Source organism: Pinus tabuliformis, chromosome 3_2, assembly GCF_031772625.1.
Source record: "Pinus tabuliformis cultivar Carrire ecotype Pingquan chromosome 3_2, CPIR1, whole genome shotgun sequence".
NCBI classification, from domain to species: Eukaryota; Viridiplantae; Streptophyta; class Pinopsida; order Pinales; family Pinaceae; genus Pinus; species Pinus tabuliformis.
In genome coordinates, this window is record NC_142302.1 from 93,750,980 (window position 1) to 93,774,935 (window position 23,956).

Below are 23,956 nucleotides of genomic sequence, written 5' to 3' on the forward strand. Positions count from 1 at the left end.
ACCCCTCATTCATTGAAAAGTGGTCAAGCCACATACCAATTAGTGTCCCAAGTATTGCATGACTCGGGCTTTGGATCCGCTTATAGGAATCACTTGCGTCAGCCCACATGTACCAATAGCAATGTTAGTATAGAAAGTCTAAAGGTCAATCCCTTAATATCCTCGTAGTAGCATACTTATAACCCTGCTATACAATCTTGTACATTATTTTCCCCTCTATGGGATTTCATTTACGAAAAAGAAAATATTATTAAAAATTAAAAATAAAACAACGCTTTCTGCAAAATGGAATACTCTAATTAAAAAGAAGTCTAACAACCTTTCGCAAAATGAAATACTCGAGGAAAAAGGAAATACTCCCTGGAAAATTCCAAGCCCTTCTGTAATTTCAATAATTCCTTTTTTAACGAAAAGTAGGTTTTTAAAAAGTAGTTTTAAGGCTCCATACAACATCTCACATTGAAGACATGTCGCTTATAAAAAAAAGTAATTACGTAATGTGAAATCTCATAAACCTTTAAAATTAGGGTTGGTCATAAAATCAATATTCAACAATAAATAAATTATATTAAACAGGCATTTACAAGTCACCATATTTCAATTGTCTGGAACATTATATGCTTCACCCAGTATCAAGATATTTCGTGATATATACTCAAGAAATGGATTCCAGTAACTAATATACAAACTCCAGACATAATCGTTTTCAACATCCCCGATAACATTAGAACACACCTCCAAAAGCCCCTCTGCTTTGGGTATGTTTTTGAAGAGATCTATAAATAGTGTGCTTTATCACCCTTTTGAACATAACATATATAATCGAGCTAGTATCTCTCATGCACATCAGACATTACAAATATTTGGTAAAATGATGATCTCTTGAGTTGTGACGATTAATAATATAAATGCTAGAATAATATACATCGTTCCTCCCTATATTCACTCTAGGAAACTTTCTGAGGGACTGATTTAGTAAGGTTAAAAAAACATTCTGATAAGGTTGCTGATGGTTTGCCCTAACAGGATGTTTGAAGTCAATCTGAGCTAGTTACAGGTTGAACAGTAGGGAAAGGCCTCAAATCAGGATTTTTAATCCCCTTTCTACTCATTGGTCCTTTTATGAAGAATTGATGAATAGTTATGTTGACAAAGGGCTTTGACCCCGTTTTCATTATGTATATTTTTTATAATAAAAAAATAAGAGCAAGTGCCATGATCAAATGGAAAGACTCTCTGTGACAGCTTAAGTTTTTCTGACGTTATGCTGTTGTCTTTCTGAATGTAACTTTTGACATCTTCCCAATAATAGAATTCACGAATTTCTCCCTTGGATATAAAGAATATTCACTCTAGCAGTTTGTTTCCTCTTTCTGATTCAAAAACTCTGGCGGTACCTTTATTATGGTTACTTCGGTTAATTGCAGCAAAAATTGATCATTGTCCAATTCCAAATAAAATAATTTAAAAATTAGACATCAAACTAGATATGTGTGTTTAGCATAGGATATTATTACAACAAGCATCCCAAGTCCAAAAACACACTAACTAGTCAGCTTAGAAAGCAATCAACTTTTCATATAGCAAAATATAATCAACAATAACAGTGAAGTGTTCACCTGCAAAACCTGGATAACATGCTTGGTCAATAAAAGAAAAAATATATAATTCAAAAATTAAAAAGAATTTTTGCACAAGGTGGAGAAAGGAAAAGCCAAACAAGAAATTAGAATGAAGTAAACATGAACTAAGGAAAGCAGTAATGTTTCTGAAAGATTGGATGAATATTTTTGAAGTTATATCCTGAAACCACTAGCCATCTTCAACTGTTAATTTCAGTCATAAAAGCACGACAGTAATGAATCTGCAAAAGCCCACTAAAAAGGTACTAAAGCAGAATGACTCTATCTAAGTGAACTGCATAAAAATCTATTCCGAACTCTTAAAAGGTGTTGGAACTTGAAAATAGCTACACTCTGCCACTCTCTACTAGATAAGGACCCGGTTCTAAAAGCCATCCTCCCAATGAACAACATCTGCAGGCAGAAGTAGTCATCTTGCAAATCAAAAATGCCCTCCTATAAGTGTTTTTTGTGGACTTGTACTTGTACCGCTTTGAATGAATAAAGATGCAAGACTTGCAGTCACTGTAAGTGATTTTGCTACAACTGAACTAACTTACAATGTTCAGTAATACAAAATGCATGCCACACCCAGGAATAGCATTGAACAAATGGCTCAAGGATAAAGAGTGAATCTATGGAACTATAATCCTTTTTCCCTGGGAAGAAACAGGTGCCTTAAACAATCCCTGCAATAGCTCTGGCATAAATATATTTCATTCTGTTTCCAATCTACTTCTCCTCAATCACACTTGATGTTCCGATAAATTCTTCTTACAAACAATGTAGAGCCCAGGTAACCAACAGCCCCTACATTTATCAAAAACAAAATATAAGTGAAAAGCATTCAATGAAAATATATCAGCTGCAACAGAAACAAATGGAGATATTGCCAATTGCAAGTCTTTGCTATGAAGAAAAGAACTCACCACAAAGGATGCCTAAACCAAGGCGGAACATTAGAGTGTAGCCAAAATTGAAACTGGTCTGGAAAAATCCAGACATCTTTGTCTTCATGTGGTAATAGTATATAGAATAAAGATACACATAAGCAGCTGTTGATGCGGCTGAGAAGAATGATGTCCATTGCCAGTGATAATTTTCAGCATTAAGCAAGAAGTATGTTCCAACGATTGTAACACAGATGGTCGCAATAACAAGAATCAAAAACACCAGCAACATGAAGCCGTAAACATAATATACCTTCAAGACAAGATCCAAAACACACTCATCAAGAGAATGATAATCAACACTTTTGTATAGAAATAAACTGTAAAAAATGTGAGGTCAACCCTGCACAGTAACAAAAACCTATCAAGAGTAATATCAGTATCAATCCTCAAAACAAATTCTTCTTGAAGCAAAGTACCAAGAAAAAAAGTAGATAAGAATTAAGCCCAAATGAGACACAAAATAGTGAATATACACTCTTCGTACATGCAGACAAGGTTATCCACCAGCAATCCCTTACCTTGTAGTTCCAAAATGAGGTGAAAACAAAATACATTTCAATGAAAATACTCCCAAAGGGAAGCAGACCACCCATCAGTGACACCACTGTTGGTGTCAGATACCACTTCTTTTCTGGAATTGGGCGAGGAATGGTCTTCACACGGCAAGGATTATTTGGAGCCCCACTCCAATTCCTTCCAACAACCGTTCCAAGGAGTGCTAGAGGGAAAGAAATAAATGCCCAGATTACAAAGACAACCACCTGCATTACAAATACAGCAGTCAAGAAATTTCTTGATGATGATGATGAGAAAATGTAAACAATAATCAGCAACAAAGGTTATGACTCATTAAATACCACCATACCATAGTGCCAAAAGGAATGGCAGCCAGAGAACCATAGAATATGGCAATGATGTTCAGTACAAATCCAATGCCAAAGCACATAAATGGGAAGAGAGATGCCGTAAGAACCATTGACTTTATCCAGTGCTTGCCTGCCAATAGAAACATGGAAATGCTGCAACGGTATGACTTATAAAGCTCATACTAACACATTCTCCAAATATGGGAAGATCATCAATATGGTATAAAAGAGTAGAAAATCATTATCATCTCTCTTCATTACTTACCATCATTACGTGAATACAGTCCTCCGCTCACATAGCCAGATATAAATGAGGTAAGGGCATAGCAGACAATGAAAGTGGTGACAATTGCCCCACGCCTGAATCAGCCAGCAGTAGTACATGTTAGGTGTTTGGACAGCTCTGACAAAATATTAAAATTACGCTCATGACAAATCACATGAATTTGTCATCAAATTTATTTTGAAACCAAAACACAAAACACAGCTTAAACCGTTCATGCAGAAAAAATGAAAAAAATACCTATGTGTTATATTAAAAAGATAGGAAAGCAAAACATATATTCAGATTTGTCCCAAATGTTCTGAGCCCTAACTTGAATAACAATAATTATGAGCATCTCACACCTAGCAGTAGGGAAACACATTTGCCCTATTACATACCCATACATCAGTCAATCTTGGAGTAACCATAGTCACAAATGTTTGTAAAGTTGTCTGGAAAAATGCCGAGAACAAAACAACATGGGTGAAGATTACAACTTGACATAAGGAATATATTACAGGCAACAGCATTCTCTCCTTTCTGAATTCTTTTCAGGTTCCAGAGTACGATCATCACAGAAAAACTTGAAATATCCAAAAGAACTAGTAAAAATGTACTTTGTCAACAGTAACATGTTTAGGCATAATCCCTTTGAACAGTTTGACCCTGCCAACTTACCAGTACCACTTCTTAGCACATTACATAAGATTGATGCTACAAACAGGTAATCAATCATGATATTTACAAAAACAAATAAATTGCCATTAGATGAATAAAATTAAAATTGCTGTTTCCTTTTACTGTAATCTAAAATCCATGATTTTTCTATTAAAGTACGCCTGGGTGCCTGTATCCTGCAAAAAAACTCCATCATACATAAGACGAGTGGTCATCGAAGACTTCGCCTAGTGTTAGAACAGATGTCAGTGTAAGTGTACTAAATGCATTTTTCATTAAAGAAGAGGCATGCCTGTTAAGACTTGTGATGTATTATTTATGTATAGTATATACTTGATTATTTGCAAATTAAGAGTGCCATATCCATAAACAACAAGATCCTTGCCCATCTGTGTATCCACCAAAATCTCTTTCAAATCTGAATCTTATATGACACCATTAAAGAAACCCTTGCTAAACAAAGAACAGACATATTATACATTTCAAGAGATGGAAGACAAGTTTTGAATCCTAAGAATAGAAGAAATATTCAAATAAGAATGGCATATTCTTCGAGAAGAATAAATTGACTCGACATTAGAACAGTAACTGCTTTTAATGATGGAAAAGCAGCCAACTTATGTGCAGTAGAAGTTAGAACAGTGCTGTGCCTCAGGATAACAAGCTGTTCTGTGGATCTAAAAATAGCAGTGCAGTCTAAGACAACAGGAACAACTTTTAATGATAGAATTAAAGGGTTGTGATAAAATATAATCTAAATACCCTATATCTGGAGTTAGTCAGACATTTCTAAAATGCTTTCAGGTAGTTTCTTCTGCAAAAGAGGGTATTCTTCCTCCCACTATGCTGCTGCAACTTCTTGACCCTAGTTTCTTTATATCACCTACAATTGACATTCTGAAGCTTACAGCTATTGACAAATTATGTTGGGCAACATCTAACTGTTCTATGCTTTTTACTTTTTTCGCCAGAATCTGCCAATACAAATTTGGGTGAGATCGCTATTTTCTGTTGCTTGAGATGCAATTTTGAATGCATAGAAAGATTCAGAGCCCTATAAAAAGACCAGGACACTCAGTCTGTAATCATTTAACTTAAATCTGCCATTCCAACAATTTTTGGCGAGATTTCTGGCAAAACTCATCAGAAAATATGCCCAGAAAACGGCAGAAACATAGAATGTTTAGACTACACTATTAAGTTGTATTATATGTTGGGAATATTTTGTAAAAACTTAAAAAAGTAAAGGTACATTCATATATCTTTTGCAAAGAGGAAGACTTCTTGAATTGTTATATTTCTATATCTGCATCTGTGTATCTTGGTCCCTTGGCCTAAGAAGTTTATGATCAAATGGCATTTAGTACCTTTGTTAACAATTTCAGTCCCTTCCTTTGTATCTTAAGGACCACACCTTTTGGTTGTGTTATAAAAGGATTATAAGGTATATATGTATATATTGTGATCAATGGTGGAGGATATTTCAAATACGAATCTTGTGATAATTGATCGGCTGAGGTATTCTGGAACTCCTTACGAGTTACGATTGAGATTTTTTTCATGGATCCACTTGTATTTACCAAATATTATATAAATATGGTAAGTTGTTGAAGACACAGTTTACTGAGCTAGAACCTTTGAGTTTTGATCAAATAAGTGAAACTGAAGAAAGTTGAATGGCCATGACAATGTGAGTTTCGAACACATGGGACATTTGTTTATAGCAATATTCTGTAACTCACTCAAAGACCTAAGGAGATAGATTATCCCCACCTTTCCCATTGTATTTGAGTTTCTGCACTGTATGCTCTGTCTTTCACATAGTGTTCAAAGCTACATTGCAGTTAGTTTTACGGATAGATGAAAGGTACCCAAAATTTCAAGGGGGTGGAAGGCCCGCAACAACAAAAATATATTTAAAGAGAACCAAAAATAAATAAATAAATTGGAAAACCCATAAAACAAATCCACAAAAAAAAAGTACGCCCCAGTGGTGTTGAATGATGTTCCCCTGAACCCAAGCATCCAATGATCACATAAAAACCAGTGTTGCGAAAATCGTGATTACAATAAAAAATCGCAAGTTTTTCAAAATGCCGATATTATCGCCCGATTACTACGCGGTTATTTTTCCAAAAAATCGGTGATAAAATCGCACTAACTTCAGAAAATCGTGATAATTTCGAAGTTATCGCGATTCGATGGGAAGTTATCGTGGGGGTGGCAGACAGCACGTTTTTAAAAGGGAAAGGGAAAGGGAAGGGGTTACCCGTAATTATACTTAAAAAAATAATCTGTAGATTGTGTATGGGTTAGTTCCCACTAAGTCATTTGGGTAGGCAGTCATGACTCTTGACGGTTATTTAGAAGAATAACCTCTATACAAGTCATAATCAGATTTTTGCTGCAATAACAATGTTTTGTCTGATGCCTTTTAAGCTTTTCCTGTTGCAGCCCAAGGGTTTTGCCTCATGTCTGTTAAACCAATGTCATTGCTGTGCAACAACACAAAACAGGGAGGACTACACAAAAGGGAAGACGACATGACTTTCAACTCTGCAAATAAATTTCATATTTACCATGGGTCCTATGCCCACAATTGGGTTAGGCCACATGGGTCAACAAATGCTGAGTCATCACATTTCTCCATAAACATCTTTCACTTGTTTGTTTCACGTAGGTGGCTTGTAAAGAATCATGTAATCACATCTTTCTCTTATGGGGAAACAATAAAAAAAAATTGTGACCTCTTTTAAGAAGGTATACAGAGTGTCTAACATGATTCTGCAAGTTAAAAAGTAGAATACTGTTGGCTTTATGCTGGAATGGCCAGTTCACTGTTAAAAAATGAACACACAAAAACATGTGAGATGTGGAATGGGGTTGTTGCATACAATTTGCATTTTCTACATCTAGAGGGAACGGGAAAGTTATTGCATTTTCTCGCAAGAGGGGCAGAGGAAATCAATAGTATTAGACTTTAGTTATTTGGTTCATTTCATTGTATATGACATTATGACTCATGATATGAGATACATTATTATATTTTTTGTTGATATTTTGAGGCTGAGTTGGGACTCAGGAGTCAGGACTTACTATTCAGGACATGATTCACTGTTATGTGTGATGTAGCACTAGAAATGATATTACACATCTTACATAATAGTTCTTTTATCATATTTATGTGTCAATGTATTTATTTTATGTTGTAGATGCTTTAGATATTAAAAAAATTGAAAATAATGAATATTTTTGTACTCTACAATTTTTTCCTGATTTTTACGATTTTTTCGGATTTTTTCCCGATTATTTCCCGAGCCGATATTATCCCGATAACGATTTTAGCAACATTGATAAAAACACATTGATCTTATAACTAAAATTTATTATAGGTGTTCTGATTTTACATGCAAGGAAACAACTACGATGACCAATTACACTGCATGTTACATTAAGATAACATTTGTGTGATGTACCTGCTGCCCTCAATTCATTATTTCAAGATATATTATGTTATGGTAGCTGAAAAAATTTGACTAAAATATGTTCTCTGTTCTTTCCTGTTATTTATACCAGCATATCCATCTTAACCCAGGATCTATTAAGCGGCAAGCCCCAATAGCGATCAAAAAGAAATTCAAGTAAAAACCTATCTGTGGTTGAAATATCAGGATTTAGATAGGATCTGTGCTCGTTTATTTTATTATTGTATATTTTTATTATCATGGTTGACTTTTTCATTTCATTTTTATGGATTTCAATTTAGTTAGTAGGGTCACAGATGTGACAGATCTACCTGGGTTGAAGATGCACCGTGTTACTCAAGGTTTGAGTACAGACAAACATATATTACTGTATTTATCCAAATACTTCCCATCTCAACACATACTAACTCATGATTCACCCCCCTCTTAATTTATAGACACTAGGTTTTACAAAGAAAACAAATTACATCACATTTATTGCTCCTCCACTTACAGAAATCTCCGCTAGCAACCATCAAGTTACCAAGTTACCATCACCCTCATGTATCCACATGCTGAAGGTACAATCAACCTAGACAACTATTCATGTTACTTTATCACACTGCCATCACTGTCATATCGAAGCCAGAAATCACAGTACTACAACTGACTATCCTTAGCTCACTCCTAAAGTTACTCTCCTGTCTGGGGGACACAACTTAGAGCTACCTTTAGGTAGTCGCCACCTTGTCATCACCAGCAGCACCCTCTTCAACATTTAACATCATCAAGTATCATGCATTTTTTCTTCTTCACTTCCCTAAGGGAGACACTTGTTACTTTTCAAGAAAAATTATTTGTTTGCTCTTACACATCAACATATCCACTGCCTACAAATCTTTGGCATCCAAATAGCAATCACAACATCAGACTTCAAACACATTTTTTTGACCAAAACATTTTCTTTCATGTTTTGACTATCTCTCAATGGAAGATTTTTTATTTCCATAAATATTTACTAGGAGTTATAGATGTCTATGTCAAATTTTCCTTCACTTCACGGGCTTTGATTTGTCAATTACTTTTTCTTCTAAAAGTCAATTACTTTGATAATTCTTTTAATTAAAGTATTTTTTCTATGATTAATGGCCTTGGACAACCTCCACACAACTAGACACTTAGACCTATGCAGAAGTACCTATCCAATGCTACAAACATCAATACTCCCTCTTAGTGAGGAAGGTACCAGGTACTTCTCAAAGAGCCACCTAGAATCAGCTTTCCCTTCAATCCCAACACAATGTCCCATGCATCATCCCTCACCATGGAAATCCTCCAAACTTCCTAATCTATTGCCACATCAATGATGTTAGCCATCAATGCAACATACCTCATAAACTTCTTCAGATGCCCCCTCTCCCTAAATGTGCTCCTAAGACCTGAACATGCTTCTCAGCATCCCTCAATTTTTGCTCAAACCACCTTGGTCTTGTGAAAAAACTTGAAGGAGTTGCTAACTCCTTTGTCATTGTTGGTGGCAACTCATAAGACTTCCTAGATGCCAAGTTCTCCTTGAACTTAACATCTATGCTCACAATTGTCTTCCTCTGCACTAGTATGAAAATCCTGTAAGCTTTTTAGATCTCGCTGTATCCAACAAATATCCCCTTCTCACTTGAAGGCTCTATCTTTGTCCTCTTCTTCGCAGGCACATGTATGTATACTAGAAAACCAAGATTCTCAATTGTCCTATCTTTGGCTTCACAAGTTCACCCCAATGAATGCCTCTTCTAGAGTCTTGTCCCCCAATATCCTATGTGAACTCATGTTCTGCCATAAACTGCAACATTACAAGCCTCTACCCAAAGAAACATAGGCAGCTCTTAGTAAAACCAATAATGGATTGATTCTTTATCTTGCAACCCCATTCTGCTGAGATTTGTACAAGACTATCATCTCCCTCTTAATCCCAGCCTCCTTCCAGTAATCCTTTAAGTCATTAATGGTGTACTCTTTCCTGTTATTCGACCTCAAGACCTTGATCTTCTTGCATGTTTAGTTCTCCAATTGAACCTTGATCTCTCAGACCTTACTGAAGATCTCATCCTTGGTCTTCAAGAAGAAGACCCAAGTTTTCTAGGAAAAATCATTAATAGTCATGGCATAAGTAATGTGCTCCCTGTATTGATACCACTAACACCGACCCACACATTTGAATGAACAAGATCCAAGATTTCTTTGGACCTGCTCTCGCTACTTGGAAAAGCATTCTTGCCAAGTGCACACCCTACTGCTCAATACTAAACTCTAGGAGACCAATGACAATCTCCCTTAGGATCAGCAAGGTCATATAGTGCAAGTGTCCCAACCTCCTGTGCCATAGCTCACAGAAGTTGACATTGTCATGTTCCAAAGCTTGAACAGGTTTCCCCTTCAACCCATATAAGTTTCCCTCTCTAACCCCAATGGCTACTGCTATGTCTAGGCTAGACTCCTCTGGACAAATAAGCACCTTCCCATTCATGAACATGACCTCATATCCACTCTCCTCCATTATGATTAAGAGAAAGTTCTTCAGTCATGGCACAAACATCATGTCCTTTACTTCCAGTGTTCCTCCTAACTCAAGCTAGAACTTTATGTTTCCCCTTCCCTTCACCACATACTCAGCAACATCACCAAACTCAACATGAACCATTGAGATTTTCTTTGTTAGACTGTTAAACAACTCCCATGCTTCTGTCATATGGCATGATGCACCATTGTCCAAGTACCAAGCGCTCCTTATGATGGTGCTAGTAGATAGACATGAGACCAATGAAAAGTCCTTCTCAAACTACATTGCAAACTCATCAAGTTGTACCTTTGTTGATGTTATTGTCTGCTACGACTTCCCCTTCCCGTCTTCTTCTCTAGACATTGTGATGCAAAATGCTCATTTTGTGGCAAATAAAGCACTTGAGCTTGTTCAATTCCTTCTTCCTCCCTAGTTTTAATCCCTCATTGTTACCCTTGGAACCTTTCTTTTTGCCCTTCTTGACCAAACTAGCCAGGGTCAGGTTCTCCTCTCCATCTCCTTGAATGCTAGCATTAGACTCCTCCCAAATCTCTTCCTGGATGCAATCATCTCAAAGCCTCTCCTAATTGGGAAGCTTCTCTCGACCACAAACTCCCTTGACAAATGGTTCCCATGGCCTGGTGAACCCATTCAGTGCCATATTAATGAGTCATCTACTATCTCCCTGATTGTTGCCAGTTGATCTCGTATCTGGGTGATCCTCATGAAGTAACCAGTGACATTATTTGATTTTGACATCTGGACGGACATAATCTTGTTTTTCAAGATCATCATCTTATTCATGATGTCACTTTGAAACAGATCCACTAAAGCTTTGAACATCTCCCTGGTTGTCTTCTTCTCTAGTACGTGATTGATCAAGTGATCCTTCACAACATCCATGATTGCCCGTTGAGCTTCAATGTCCTTCTCATGGAATACCAACTACATTGCATCTGTTGGTGGTTTAATTTCCTTATCAACAATCTTGCAAAGGTCATTTTCTTTCAATAACAAGGTAACCCTTCTTTCCAAGGCAAGAAATTATCCGTCCAACCATTCTTCACACCTAAGACTAGTTGTTGCCATCTCTAGATCTGATATTTTTTCTGCCTTGTATAAATCCTTCTAGCACCCACAAGAACATAACTCCTAGGCTTCTTGCAGGTCATGCAAACTCACACAGTTGTCTGTTGTACAAAATTGATCCCAACATACCCATGAGGTACCATAAACTAGTGTTGGAGCTAAAAGAAAATCACACTTTCAGCGTAATTATCCTTGGGCATTCCAACAACTTACCCCCTCTCTGGTACACTCACATTACTCATAGTCATCTCCTACCTCCCAAACTAGGTTGAACCAACTGATTAAAGATGTCTAGTGACAAGCAACATTACATTCAAGATATCTAGTGCCAAGCAATGGATTTCCCCGCAAGGTCTTGCCCCCAAAATGCATTTCTACCTAGAACATTCCATGAAATTAAGGGATAGTCTTATTGTCTAATCGAGTATTCTTATTTCAAGAATCTCAACGATCCCCTCAATTGTTTAACCAAAAACCGTGTGACTGTCTACTATCTGTCCGCGCAAATATTGTATTGTCACCTGTACAAACTACTGCACCCACAAATTGATTGGTACAACGTCCCTCTATCCCACTGAGGTGTATTGCCTCCACCAATCTCACTGTTGATTTATAGATCTGCTAATATCTCCTTGCAAATCTGATAAATCTGTAGCAAATTTTCGAGGATCTATCTTTTGTTCCTTTAAATCACCCACAAAAATTTAAATCTGCCAAACCCTTGATTGGTACAGCCTCCTTATTTCCCTCCAAAATATGACCTCCACCAATCTGTTGATTGATCTATGCAAAACTTAAAAATTGGCCCCTTTTGCAGAATGTGTGCTATGATACCATGTTAATTTATCTAAACCCCACAACCTCACTAATAATTAACCTAGCGGTAAAATATCTGAAATCGAAAATATAGATTCCTTATCAAGGAAGAAGTCTTCAAGTTTCAGCTGCATTCTCTTTCTTAGCAGTGAGATGCAACAGGACACAGCCATCCTCAATGTAATCAGATTTTCGGCATTCAGGCCAAGATGAATATAAATACTCCATAACCGTTTCTGTCAAAAAAAAAAAAAAAATTAACCTAGCGGTAAATTACAACATATCCACTTAATAAAAAGCATAGCTGAGATTTTAATACGTAAATAGAACAGTGGAAGCAAAATAACCAACCTTACACAAAGATAGAATTTACTACCCTTCAAATCTATTGTTCATTCAAATAACTTCACAACATACAAGGGCTCCCTTTACTGGGAAAAGGGCCCACTATGGAAAATACAAGCTACAGCAATTATGGAAAAATTATTAGGCACCTGTGCTGCTATATGGCCCTTTGTTTTCCAAGGAAAAACCCAGAAATTACCCTCTGTGACCTATTGTACAACTTTCTATACAAACTTGTGCAGTTGTTTGCTGTGCAGCCACACAGATGTTGTTGTACCTGTTATTGTATGACCTACAACCCGCTGTCGAGTTACCCAGAAATCAATCGTTTGATTTCTGGCTGTTGGTTTTCCTCCTCTTTGTTATTACCAACTTGCACTCTCCTCCCTTGGACTTGATCTCTGGATGAAAATCCTCCTCCAACCTTGTTGAGATCTCCTTGACTCACTATCCTTTGTGTCTCAACTCTCAAGCACACAATGTCTCTTGTGTTCACTCTCTTGTGTCTTTCTCCTTCACCTACCCTTGCTTTTATAGGTTTTAAGTTATAGACCGAATCCACAACCCTCATCTCCAAAGTGATTCGCAATTGAATTAAATCCCGACTTTACTTGAGATTAGTGGTTGAGATTCAATTCGCTAATGGAAATAACCTTTGCCTTTCATTAAATTAATTTACTTTTTCCTATAAAAGTCAATTACTTTAATAATTCCTTTAATTAAAGTAATTTTGCTAACTAAGGTCAAAGGCCTTGTATGACTTCCACACATCTAAACACTTAGACTCACATGGAAGTCCCTGTCAGATGCTACAAACATCATCAAATTCAAAGGTTAAAACAATCTGCTGTAATACACTTGGCGTCTGGGAGCAAACAAGTTTATAACAGCACTGAGCTACATCACAGATTGTGAACTTAAGGAATTAAATACACGTAAGAAATACCTCACAAGCCCTATACCTACCCTAATAACCAAGAATCGGATCTGAACTCTGCCATGGAGTATTTATTAACAACCAGAAATCATACATATTTGATTCAAGTAGTAACCTAGGCCATCTTAGATTTCTTACCTTTGGGAACCTAGCTGCTATTAGGGAAGCCCCCTTTGTGTTGGATTACTGAACCTAAAGTAAAGGATGTGGTTGTTGAAGTGACAGTGACAACTCTTTCTTATTACACTTGAGCTTAGGACCTAGAGAAGGCTTTGCAATAAGGGGTGTAAGTTTAGGTGACAACAGTCCCCTAAGCCTCCTCCCCTAAGTAGCTTCAAGCAATGATTGAGAAGCCCTGTCCAAATTTTACAATCATAGATGATTTAGTTTATCTTAGTAAAATAAAGGTCCCGATTCTTAATGTGCATCGTGTCCAAGTCTCTATATGGCTACAACTTCTACTTTAGAGGGAGAGAGATTGGGATCATCACGGCCTACACATATATGAGAGTATAGTTTTCAGGTCCTTGATTTAGTTTGAGACACGCTTTTGGTCTAGACATGGCAAAGATACAATTCACGCTCCTTGCTCAAGCCATGGTGTCTTCAACTATGGTACCAGAACATCTCATCCAGGATGCACCACTTGGACACAATCATCAAACCTATTGTTCTTTAGAGTTCCAATATCTTATCACATAGGTTGCTGACCTCTAAATGAGGTAGGATTGAGACAGTCCAAATTCTCTTGTTACAACATATGATCTGTTGCAAAACGACAATCGCTAAGACCATCATCCAGATGGACTTTGGGCCCATCCTCCACATCTTGAGACCTTTTTCAGATAGAGCTTGTTCCTCAAAATTCACACTTTAGGTGATTCAGCTTTGAGGAGAGAGAGACCCAAATTTGGCACTCTGCTCAACAGAGGAGACCACTGCTGCAAGTACTACGCAACACTGATGTTGAGTTTCAGATGTTGCTTTGCTGCTTCAGACCGTTGATAAATCCAGTGAACACCTCCTGTTAAAAACCCAACAAGAAAATTTGAAAATTTCTTAAATAACAGCCATAAACCCCATATCTGGAACTAAAATCTGGACTTACAAACTTAAAATCTGATGTTTCTGGGACAGCTGTGAAGTCTCAAATATGGAGAAACTGCTACAAACCAGGAAAATGTGAAACAGCAAAAACTGAAATCTATAATGATAAAACAAAACAAAAACAAAAAAATCTCAAACTGAAAAACTGTTTGTTCTGTTTTCTTTATTTTGATTAAAAATGGATGAGAACAGTACTATAGTATTGCTGAAAAATAGATCTGGACAGTTCATGGAAGAGACGAGAACTATCCTGAAAAGGAATGGATGCCAGCTCAGGCCAAAAGGGTCATACAAGAACAATATGGCGACTGTCTTGGCCAAACTACAGTGACAGACCTATGCACAAAGAATTGCTTACCAAAAAACCACCCCTGCTCTTAACACCTAGAAGTCTATTTATATGTAATTTTCCACTTTGGCACTTTTAGGTTTTGCGCTTTGCATGCGTAACTACAGGTTTTCCATTAACTAACAGAATAATACAACTAATTGACATAAATTCCATTAACTAACAGATAGTTCAGTAACTGACATAAAACTCCATTACTAATGTAAGACACAAAAATTCCTAATGACCAACAGAAAATTAATCCCAGCATACCCATGAGGTACCATTAACTAGTGCTGAAGCTGATTATCCTTGGGCATTGCAACAACTCCCCCCTTTCTGGTACACTCACAATGCTCACAGTCATCTCCTACCTCCTAAACCAGGTTGAACCAGCTGATTAAAGATGTCTAGTGACAATCAATGGTATATTCAAGATATCGAGTGCCAAGCAATGGAATGTATTTCTACCTAGATCATTCCATGCAATTAAGGGATGGTTTTGTTGTCTAAACCGAGTATTCTTCTTTCAAGAATCTCAGGGATCCCTCAATTTTTTTAACTGACACCCAGATTAGAGAAGCTTAACTCTCTTTTACAAGAGTAAAAACTTCCAAAGGAGACAGATACTACAAGGACCTCCTACAGCCTGAGACAGATACTACAAGGACCTCCTACAGCCTAAGCCTGGGTTCAGCAAACAAAATTGATTAAATTCGAAGTTTGACAAATTTCATTCCTGGATGAATTTATTCGATGAGGTTCGCAAATCTCAAGCCAAATACGAACACAAATAATTTCACGAAATTTGTCTAAAATTCTATTGAAATTTGTTTCAAGTTCGTTATGAAATCACAGGAAATTCAAAGAGGTCATAATAAAAAATGAAAAAACGATAAAACCCTAAAGGCTAAAACCTACCTACTTCAAAAATAAAAAACAAAAAAAAACTATGTTGCCTGCACTAACGGAATGTTTTCTCTGAATGTCAAACTTGACAACGAGGAAAAGACCAATAAGGGTTAAGTTAACTTTGGGAGGATACTGTGTGTAGTGTTTTTAATTGACATAGAACAATTTTTTTCTTTTAATAATTTTTTTTATTCCTATTTGTTTATCTTTATTTTCACAAATTTGATATGTTAATGTTTATTTATACCATACACATTTGAATTATATATATTTATAAACAGTTATAATAGAAGTGTAATATTTCAATAAAATATAAAAGTTAAAGTTGTCATATATACATGCGTGTGTTAATTTTTTTTATACGATAGACACTTAAATTATATAAATTTATATATTGATAAACAGTTATAGTAGAAGCAAAATATTTCAATAAAATGTAAAAGTTAAATATATAAAAGAAACATTGGTATATGAAAAAATTATTTTAATCTTTAAATTTTGCTATCATTTATTATTTTTTAATATATATAAAAGCATTTATATCTTCACATTATATATAAAAAATAATTATATAATACTAAGTTGTTGTAATTTTTTTATATATAATGCGAAGATATAAATATTTATACTAAGTTGTTGTAATTTTTTTATATAATGTGAAGATATAAATGTTTATATATATATATATATATATATAATTTTCAAAAAAAATTGCATGTCAAACTTGATACCGAAATTTTATTTTAAAAATTTTAACTGTTGAATCTGTCGAATTTTAAGTCATCAAACTCAAACACAAACATGAACCAGGTGACTTAGCCTACGGCTGATACTACCAGATATATTACCTCATTCTTCCATCTTGTCATTGATGCCACTCACGAGGCACAACAAGTGGCATGTCATGGCCCTGGATACATTTCACACCAGATATAGGCAGAACCATGCATCTCCTCTCACCTTCCGTGTAACACCTCAGAGCCATTGAAGAGTACAACTGTAAGTTTCCTCAACTGTTATTATATTCCCATCACAACCATGTTATTTACAATTATATGTGATTGTGGTTACAATATATATGCCACATACAAAGGCTTCACAAGCATTCAATATAGCATCTCTTTTAAAACAATATTATTTAATTTTAGTGGGAGATATCTTGTCCTAAAAGACAATGAAGGATCGGGCATGATTATTTGACGGATTGAAGACACTGCCATGTGATAATCAACAAGGTAATAACTTCACAAAGGAGACCCCGCAGCATACAGATATGCACTTAAAAACTGCATCAAGTCTCCAGTATGTCATTCAATTTAGAGCACTCCACATGATTAATTAAGAATATAGTGGGTGTCTAAACTTAAGAGATATCTTCGGTTCCAAAAGACAATGAAGGGTAAGGCATGATTGTTAAATTGATTAAAGGCACAGCAATGTGGCATTAAATTAACTTCACCAAGGAAGACACACATGGTATCCAAAGACACAGTTAAGGACTTCATCGAGACTTCAATATATCATCAAACACAGAACATCGAATGATAAGTTAGATAATAAATATATTTATTGTTTTGGTAGACAATAAGGGTCAGGTATGATTATTATTGACCAATTGACTGTACCGAAATATCTACAACACAAAAGATCACCAATGGCAATATGCATAGTGTAGACAGCTTGACTATAACCAGTATACATCCATCTTGACTCTGGATCTATTCAACACAGAGGGTAAAAAAAGAAATTCAAGTGCCTCAAGTGCTTAAAAAGTCTAGGTTGAGATGGATGCCTATCAACAGTTAGGCTGATAGTGCCAGCCTTTACTACTACTTATGGACCGTGGGTAAAGTCACATGGTTCAGGTTCAGATTCAAATTTGAAAACACTTGAATTCAGATAAATTCAAGTGTCTCGATGCAATGAGTGCTAAGTGGACTATTCAAAAATCATGAGAAATTAGACAGTTACGACTACCTCTCATGGAAATGGTCATAGATGAATGACTTACTTAACGCAGTTGAATCCCGAAAATGATATCTAGTATAATGCACTGCAAAACCCCCAATATTTAAATTAAAAAACATTGTCAATTTTAATATAAAATCAACTATAATACTAATATACTAAGTTTTATGCAATGAGGCCCAAAGTCTGGTCTGCCTGGCCCAAGAGCCAACCCTCTCTGCGCGCATGGAGGCCCATCACCAATGCTCTCTCAAAAAGCATTTTATGTAAGGTTTGTTGGCTCATATATATATATATATATAGAGAGAGAGAGAGAGAGAGAGAGAGAGAGAGAGATAAAGAGATTCAATGGCAAATTTCATCCAATTCTCATTAAGACCATTGAATCTATCTAATTTTCATTTTCCTCGAGTCAAACCTAGCCATGTGACTTTGAGTGCAGGCCATAAGGTTACAGTAATGGCTTTCACTGTCAGTTTAAATGTTGATAGGATGGCCAATGAATTAGGCCTTGACACAAAATCTGGGCCATTTGTAACTACTGCTCCCAGATTTTATTTTATATATATGAACCAACAAACCTTACATGAAATGCTTGTTGAGAAAGCATTGGTGATGGTGATGGGCGTCCATGCGAGCAGAGAGGGTTGGCTCTTGGGCCAGGCAGATCAGATTATATATATATATATATATATAGTCAACAAACCTTACATAAAATGCTTGTTGAGAGAGCATTGGTGATGGGCCTCCATGCGCGCAGAGGGGGTTGGCTCTTGGGCCCAGCAGATCAGATATATATATATATATATATATATATATATATATAATTTTCATTTTCCTCGAGTCAAACCTCGCCATGTGACTTTGAGTGCAGGCCACAAGGTTGCAGTAACGGCTTTCACTGTCAGTTTAAATGTTGATAGGATGACCAATGAATTAGGCCTTGACACAAAATCTGGGAGCAGTAGTTACAAATGGCCCAGATTTTGTGTCAAGGCCTAATTCATTGGCCATCCTATCAACATTTAAACTGACAGTGAAAGCCATTACTGCAACCTTATGGCCTGCACTCAAAGTCACATGGCTAGGTTTGACTCGAGGAAAATGAAAATTTGATAGGTTCAATGGTCTTAATGAGAATTGGATGAAATTTTTGCCATTGAATCTCTCTCTCTCTCTCTCTCTCTCTCTCTCTATATATATATATATATATATGGCAAACTTTATACGCATGTATATGTCAATGTTTTTAAAACCGGAACCGGTGACCGGACCGGTCCACCTAATGAACCGGTTTACCGACCGGAACCGATCTAACCGGCACTGGTTTGGTCTAAACGAACCAGTTTTAAAAAAATACATTAAATAATTAATTTTTAATGAAACAAAACTATTTTTAAGATGTAAAACCATGATTCCAAGCCAATAGAGACAAAATATGCAAAGTTTGCTCATTTATATACCATGTAAAGGTGAATACATCAAAATGGCACCGAGTGCAATACATATCATCAACAAAATAGCAAAATACATAACAAATGAGGCTCTAAATGGCCTATAAAGTCCAAAAACATTGCTGCAAGCTATGAGGCCATTGGCCTACTACAAGTCTACAGTATACACATGATCAATCATCAAGTTCATTACCACTACTAGTAGTAGACACAAGATCATCATCAGGAGCTACATAGACATCATCTGGTTCAGAGTCTGAGGATGCCTCAGCCTGATCTGCAACCTCAGTATCAATGCCACCAATGACAATAGAAGTGGACCTAATGGAAGCACGAGTTTGTCGACCTGCATGACTAGTGCCTTCCATTGGTTCCTTGCCTTTCCTTGATGCCGCTATTGATCCTGGTTCTGATGCCACCACATAATCTGCTTCATCCCCCGCCAAAGCCATGTTGATATCAAAATCAGCCTCAAACACAGGTTCTTCAGTCTCCTCCACCCATTCTGATGTTGGATCAATATCGTCCAACACAATGGGATCTATATCAGGAGTTTTTCTTATCATTTGGAGCTCTAATTGCATTTATTGTTTACCCCCAAACCATGAAATCTTGAAAACCATTAAGTCTGCTGAATTTTGAGTGAAATCTAAAATTCTAGTTCCTCCATATGAAATCCAATGAGGTCGAAACCACTCTCAAACATCCTGAGTCATTTCATGGTAATGTTAAAAATTTAAGTAAAAGGATGAAAATGAAAATTAAAGGAAATGTCACTTTTACTTTAAGAATTTAACATTACCATTAATTGCCAACATTGTTAGGGTTGAAACACCCTTAGTCCCCCCCCAAAACCCCTCAAACACAGTCAAAAACATGTTTTTTTAACTTTATGGTGGTTGTGCCTAAAACCGGCCGGTTTTGTCCTAAACCAACCGGTTTTCACCGGTTAGGGCCAAAAATCGGGCAAATGAAGGGTCTGACCGGGTTTTTAGGCCAATTCGGACCGGCCAGCTAGCTAACCGGCCGGTTTGACCGGTTACCGGTTTTTCTGAGCGGTTTTTAAAACTATGGTATATGTATGTATGTATACACATATCCATATATATACATGCACATATATGTATGCATTTATTTTAAGATATTAAAAACATTATTAACTTTAATATAAAATCTAATTAACTTTCATATAAATCAAATATAATATTAAAATATTAAGTCTTTTATGCCTCAAAACCGAAAGTCTGACCTGCCTGGACCAAGAGTCAAAACTGTCTGCATGCATGAAGACCCTATGCCGATGCTCTCTCAGCACAACTTATGTCAGATTTGTTCGCTCTTGGAGACACAATGGCCCTCATCCCCTTGCCTCTTCAAGGCACAATAGCCCTCATGACAAACAAAATTTTGAGGCATGCCTGTCCTCATTAGAGGCAAAATATGGATATTGATATCCCTATTACAGATACCCTTCATCCACACACTTGATGAACCTATCTCACTTTGCAATTACATTGGCCTCCTCTATAGTTAAGTTAACATGGCATTCACTCTGCAAATTTTACAAACTGAAGTGATATGAAGTATGGTGAATTTAAACGAGTTTAAGATTTGAAGAAATTCGAACTCCAAACTTAAAATACGATGAACCTTGTGAATTAGCCTATGGACCTTCAAAGTGTCATCATAAGGCCTAAGGGTCTGCATGGCCACCGCATACCCTAGCATTTCTCAGCACAACCAATCTTTTGAAACTCACTATAGTAACAACCACCGGGTCACCAAAGGTCCCAAGGAAGTTCGTCCTGAAAGTTTTCCTGCATTCCAAGAAACCCCGTAACTGCATCAAAAGGCTTGAGAACTCAACCTAGACAAGAGAATACTATTGTAAGATTCATCAACTGAAAAATATTCATACCAAGTAGACAACAATTTTCGATGTCAAGGAAGCCTTTGAAAAGATCTACAATCTCACCCTTCCCTTAAGCTTCACCCCCAATGTGTGCTACCAAAGGGAGTGTTCATGAAAAATCCTCGAGAGCAGACTTCTTGACATTCTCTCCTGTAAGCAAATTTTGAAAGCACACTCCTTACCCCAAAATCGTGCTCCTTGCTTCTATCGAGAGCATTCAAGGAGTAACACTCATTATAATCAGTCATCAACACTCCCTATGTGATCTCGCATTCTATTGCTCATTCCAGTTATCTTTGCTAGGGTTTTCAGCGGGCTACTTACTAGCTGTTGAGGAGCAAATTTGTGGGATCTTGAAAGGGAGATTGATGTATACCATTTGTTAGAAGCTTGAAAGGTAAGTTGAAGACTACCATAGTTACATTCAACCACCAATTGAGAACTAAAGAGGTAGGCTCTAAAGCCCACTTTGAATCTTTCTTAATTCTTCTTCCTTGTGTTGTAACCTAATAGATTTTCTATATTGAACACTTGGATGTTCTCTTATCCTGCTCTTTCCCGTTTCTCCTTCTCCATCATTCTATTGCAGGCAGCAAGTTATTCTCAAGAAGCATGAAGGATATGTGGTTTATCCTTATAATTCCATTTTTTATTGTGATGGTGTTGTTTGGAAACCAAAATACCAATGATGAGGAGGTAGAAGTAGGCAGTGGCGAACACCATGGGTAGGTGGAAGAAATGCAAGGGGATGATGATCATGAAATTTACAGTGGTGATGGAAAGAAACACAAAGAGAGTTCAACACCACCCTTTGCCTAGTATGTGACAAAGTTTGTGGGAGGGAAAGGAGGTGGAACCATAATTTACATGCTCCTATTGTAAAACTTAAATGGGCTCATATACCCATATGAGAAGGCATCTTTGTGGGATTACGCCATGGGATGAAGGTAAGACTATAGGAGTCAAAACCTATGATAAAGTGCCATAACTATCACTAACGTTGTGTAAGGGATAAACTTGCACACCGGTCTAATTTCTTGGTGTTTGATCATCATTGATGTAGTAACTAATTGTATCAATATTTTGTAAATTTTCTAGTTTTTAAAATTTTGGATCTCTATGTCTATTTTTCATTTTCCTATTTGTAATAATTTAGATATATATATATAAGATGCCTTCTCCCATGGCATAATCTCGTGTATGCACACCATAGCTATAGTTTTTCATTAAGTCGTTTAATGTCATCACAGTCAAAATGTATTACATAGACCCTAAATCATCAATACTGTAGGTGGGAATGCTAATGACAAATACAAAAGAGGGCAGATACTAGAACAGTAGATGGAAGAATCTAATAGCTCATCACTATCAATAGTCCTCCAACATTAGAATCATCAAAATCACCACCATTGCCCTTACTCTCTCCCGCATTCTCCTCTTCCTATATATCCAATTCAAGATTTGAATCTATTGGTGTGCAAGTTAATCCCTCAAGAGGATCACCCTCATCAGCTCTAGCACTAGTTCATTAAGATCCAAGTTGGATAATGGCAAGTCAACACAATTATCCAAACCCATATCATCTAGAAACACATCCCACATTTTTGTCCTCATCGGGAAAATTTGCTTTTTAGAAGTCCCCATTGGTCTATTTTGGCCTTGGTATTAGACACGTTATGACATGTCTAAGGCACATGTTTGACACGTGTTTGGAATGTGTCATGTTCTAGGACACATGTCAAACACATGTCTTAGCGTGTCACATGTCCAAAACATGGGATACAAACATGAGCCCCCTATGGTGCATGATATTTTACATAGGTTGGTACCAATTAACCTACTCAAAGTATTCTCCAAAATCTTGGCTATGCCTTATCTTCTCAAAATCAAGCAGTCTCCCCTAGCTCGTCATACCAAAAGAGACCAACTTAATTTGTGGTCAATTCATTCTAGTTAATATCATTAAAGTATAGGAAAGGAGAGAATGGGCTCATTGTCTTGGGCTCAAAGCACTCTTCATAAAGTTGGACTTTAAGGAGGCTTTTTCCTAAAGTGGATCAGACCCTTCATTATGGCTATGTTAGAAGCCCTAGGTTTTGACAAAAGGTATGTGCAAGTCCTTGAGACCCCTGTTGTTGATGCCTTAACCTATCTTTCTATTAATCACACCAAATCTAAGCATATTAGTCGCTTACACTAAAACAAACAAGGTTTCGCTTTAGCCCTTGCTCTTTGTGCTATGGCCATTGGAGCTTTAATTGGGACATTTTCCCTTTTTGGGTCAAATGTTAGGCAAATGGTATATAGGGTTTGTGGAAAACACAAGGCATCATTCAAATTTTCTATTACACCAAAAGCTCTAAACTTCAAGTAACCAAGACCCAATGTTATTCTCTTTCCTAGGAGGATACACATGAGTGGCTAATAGGCCAAGGTTGATCCTAGCTTCCACTAAGTGTTTAAATTCCTAGGGGTCATTTTGCCATTCAATCCTCACTAAAATTAGCAATCCTCACTAAAATCTTGCGAGATAGTGTGCTTCAAAGGATTTCTAAGAATGCAAATGAATGAGTTTCTCAACCTATATCCATGTCAACGAGATTCCAAAGCTACACCAAAGTCCTCGTTACAACTCATATTTATTATTCATCGTGTTGGATTTTTCACAAGAAACTGACCAACA

The 23,956-nt window shown here is 36.6% G+C and overlaps 1 protein-coding gene across 1 annotated transcript in view; it reads right to left on the reverse strand.

Annotated features, from left to right (window-relative positions):
• Nucleotides 1-1,899: 1,899 nt before the first annotated feature.
• Nucleotides 1,900-23,956, reverse strand: part of TMN1 (transmembrane nine 1) — a 29,246-nt gene continuing 7,189 nt past the window's right edge. Inside the window, exons 9-13 of the mRNA XM_089415862.1 lie at nucleotides 3,707-3,801; nucleotides 3,441-3,571; nucleotides 3,094-3,336; nucleotides 2,552-2,825; nucleotides 1,900-2,432 (exon numbers count right to left, since the gene is read on the reverse strand). Coding sequence (XP_089271988.1) covers nucleotides 2,365-2,432; nucleotides 2,552-2,825; nucleotides 3,094-3,336; nucleotides 3,441-3,571; nucleotides 3,707-3,801 — 811 coding nt within the window. The 3' untranslated portion in view covers nucleotides 1,900-2,364. The remainder of the gene's footprint in view (nucleotides 2,433-2,551; nucleotides 2,826-3,093; nucleotides 3,337-3,440; nucleotides 3,572-3,706; nucleotides 3,802-23,956) is intronic.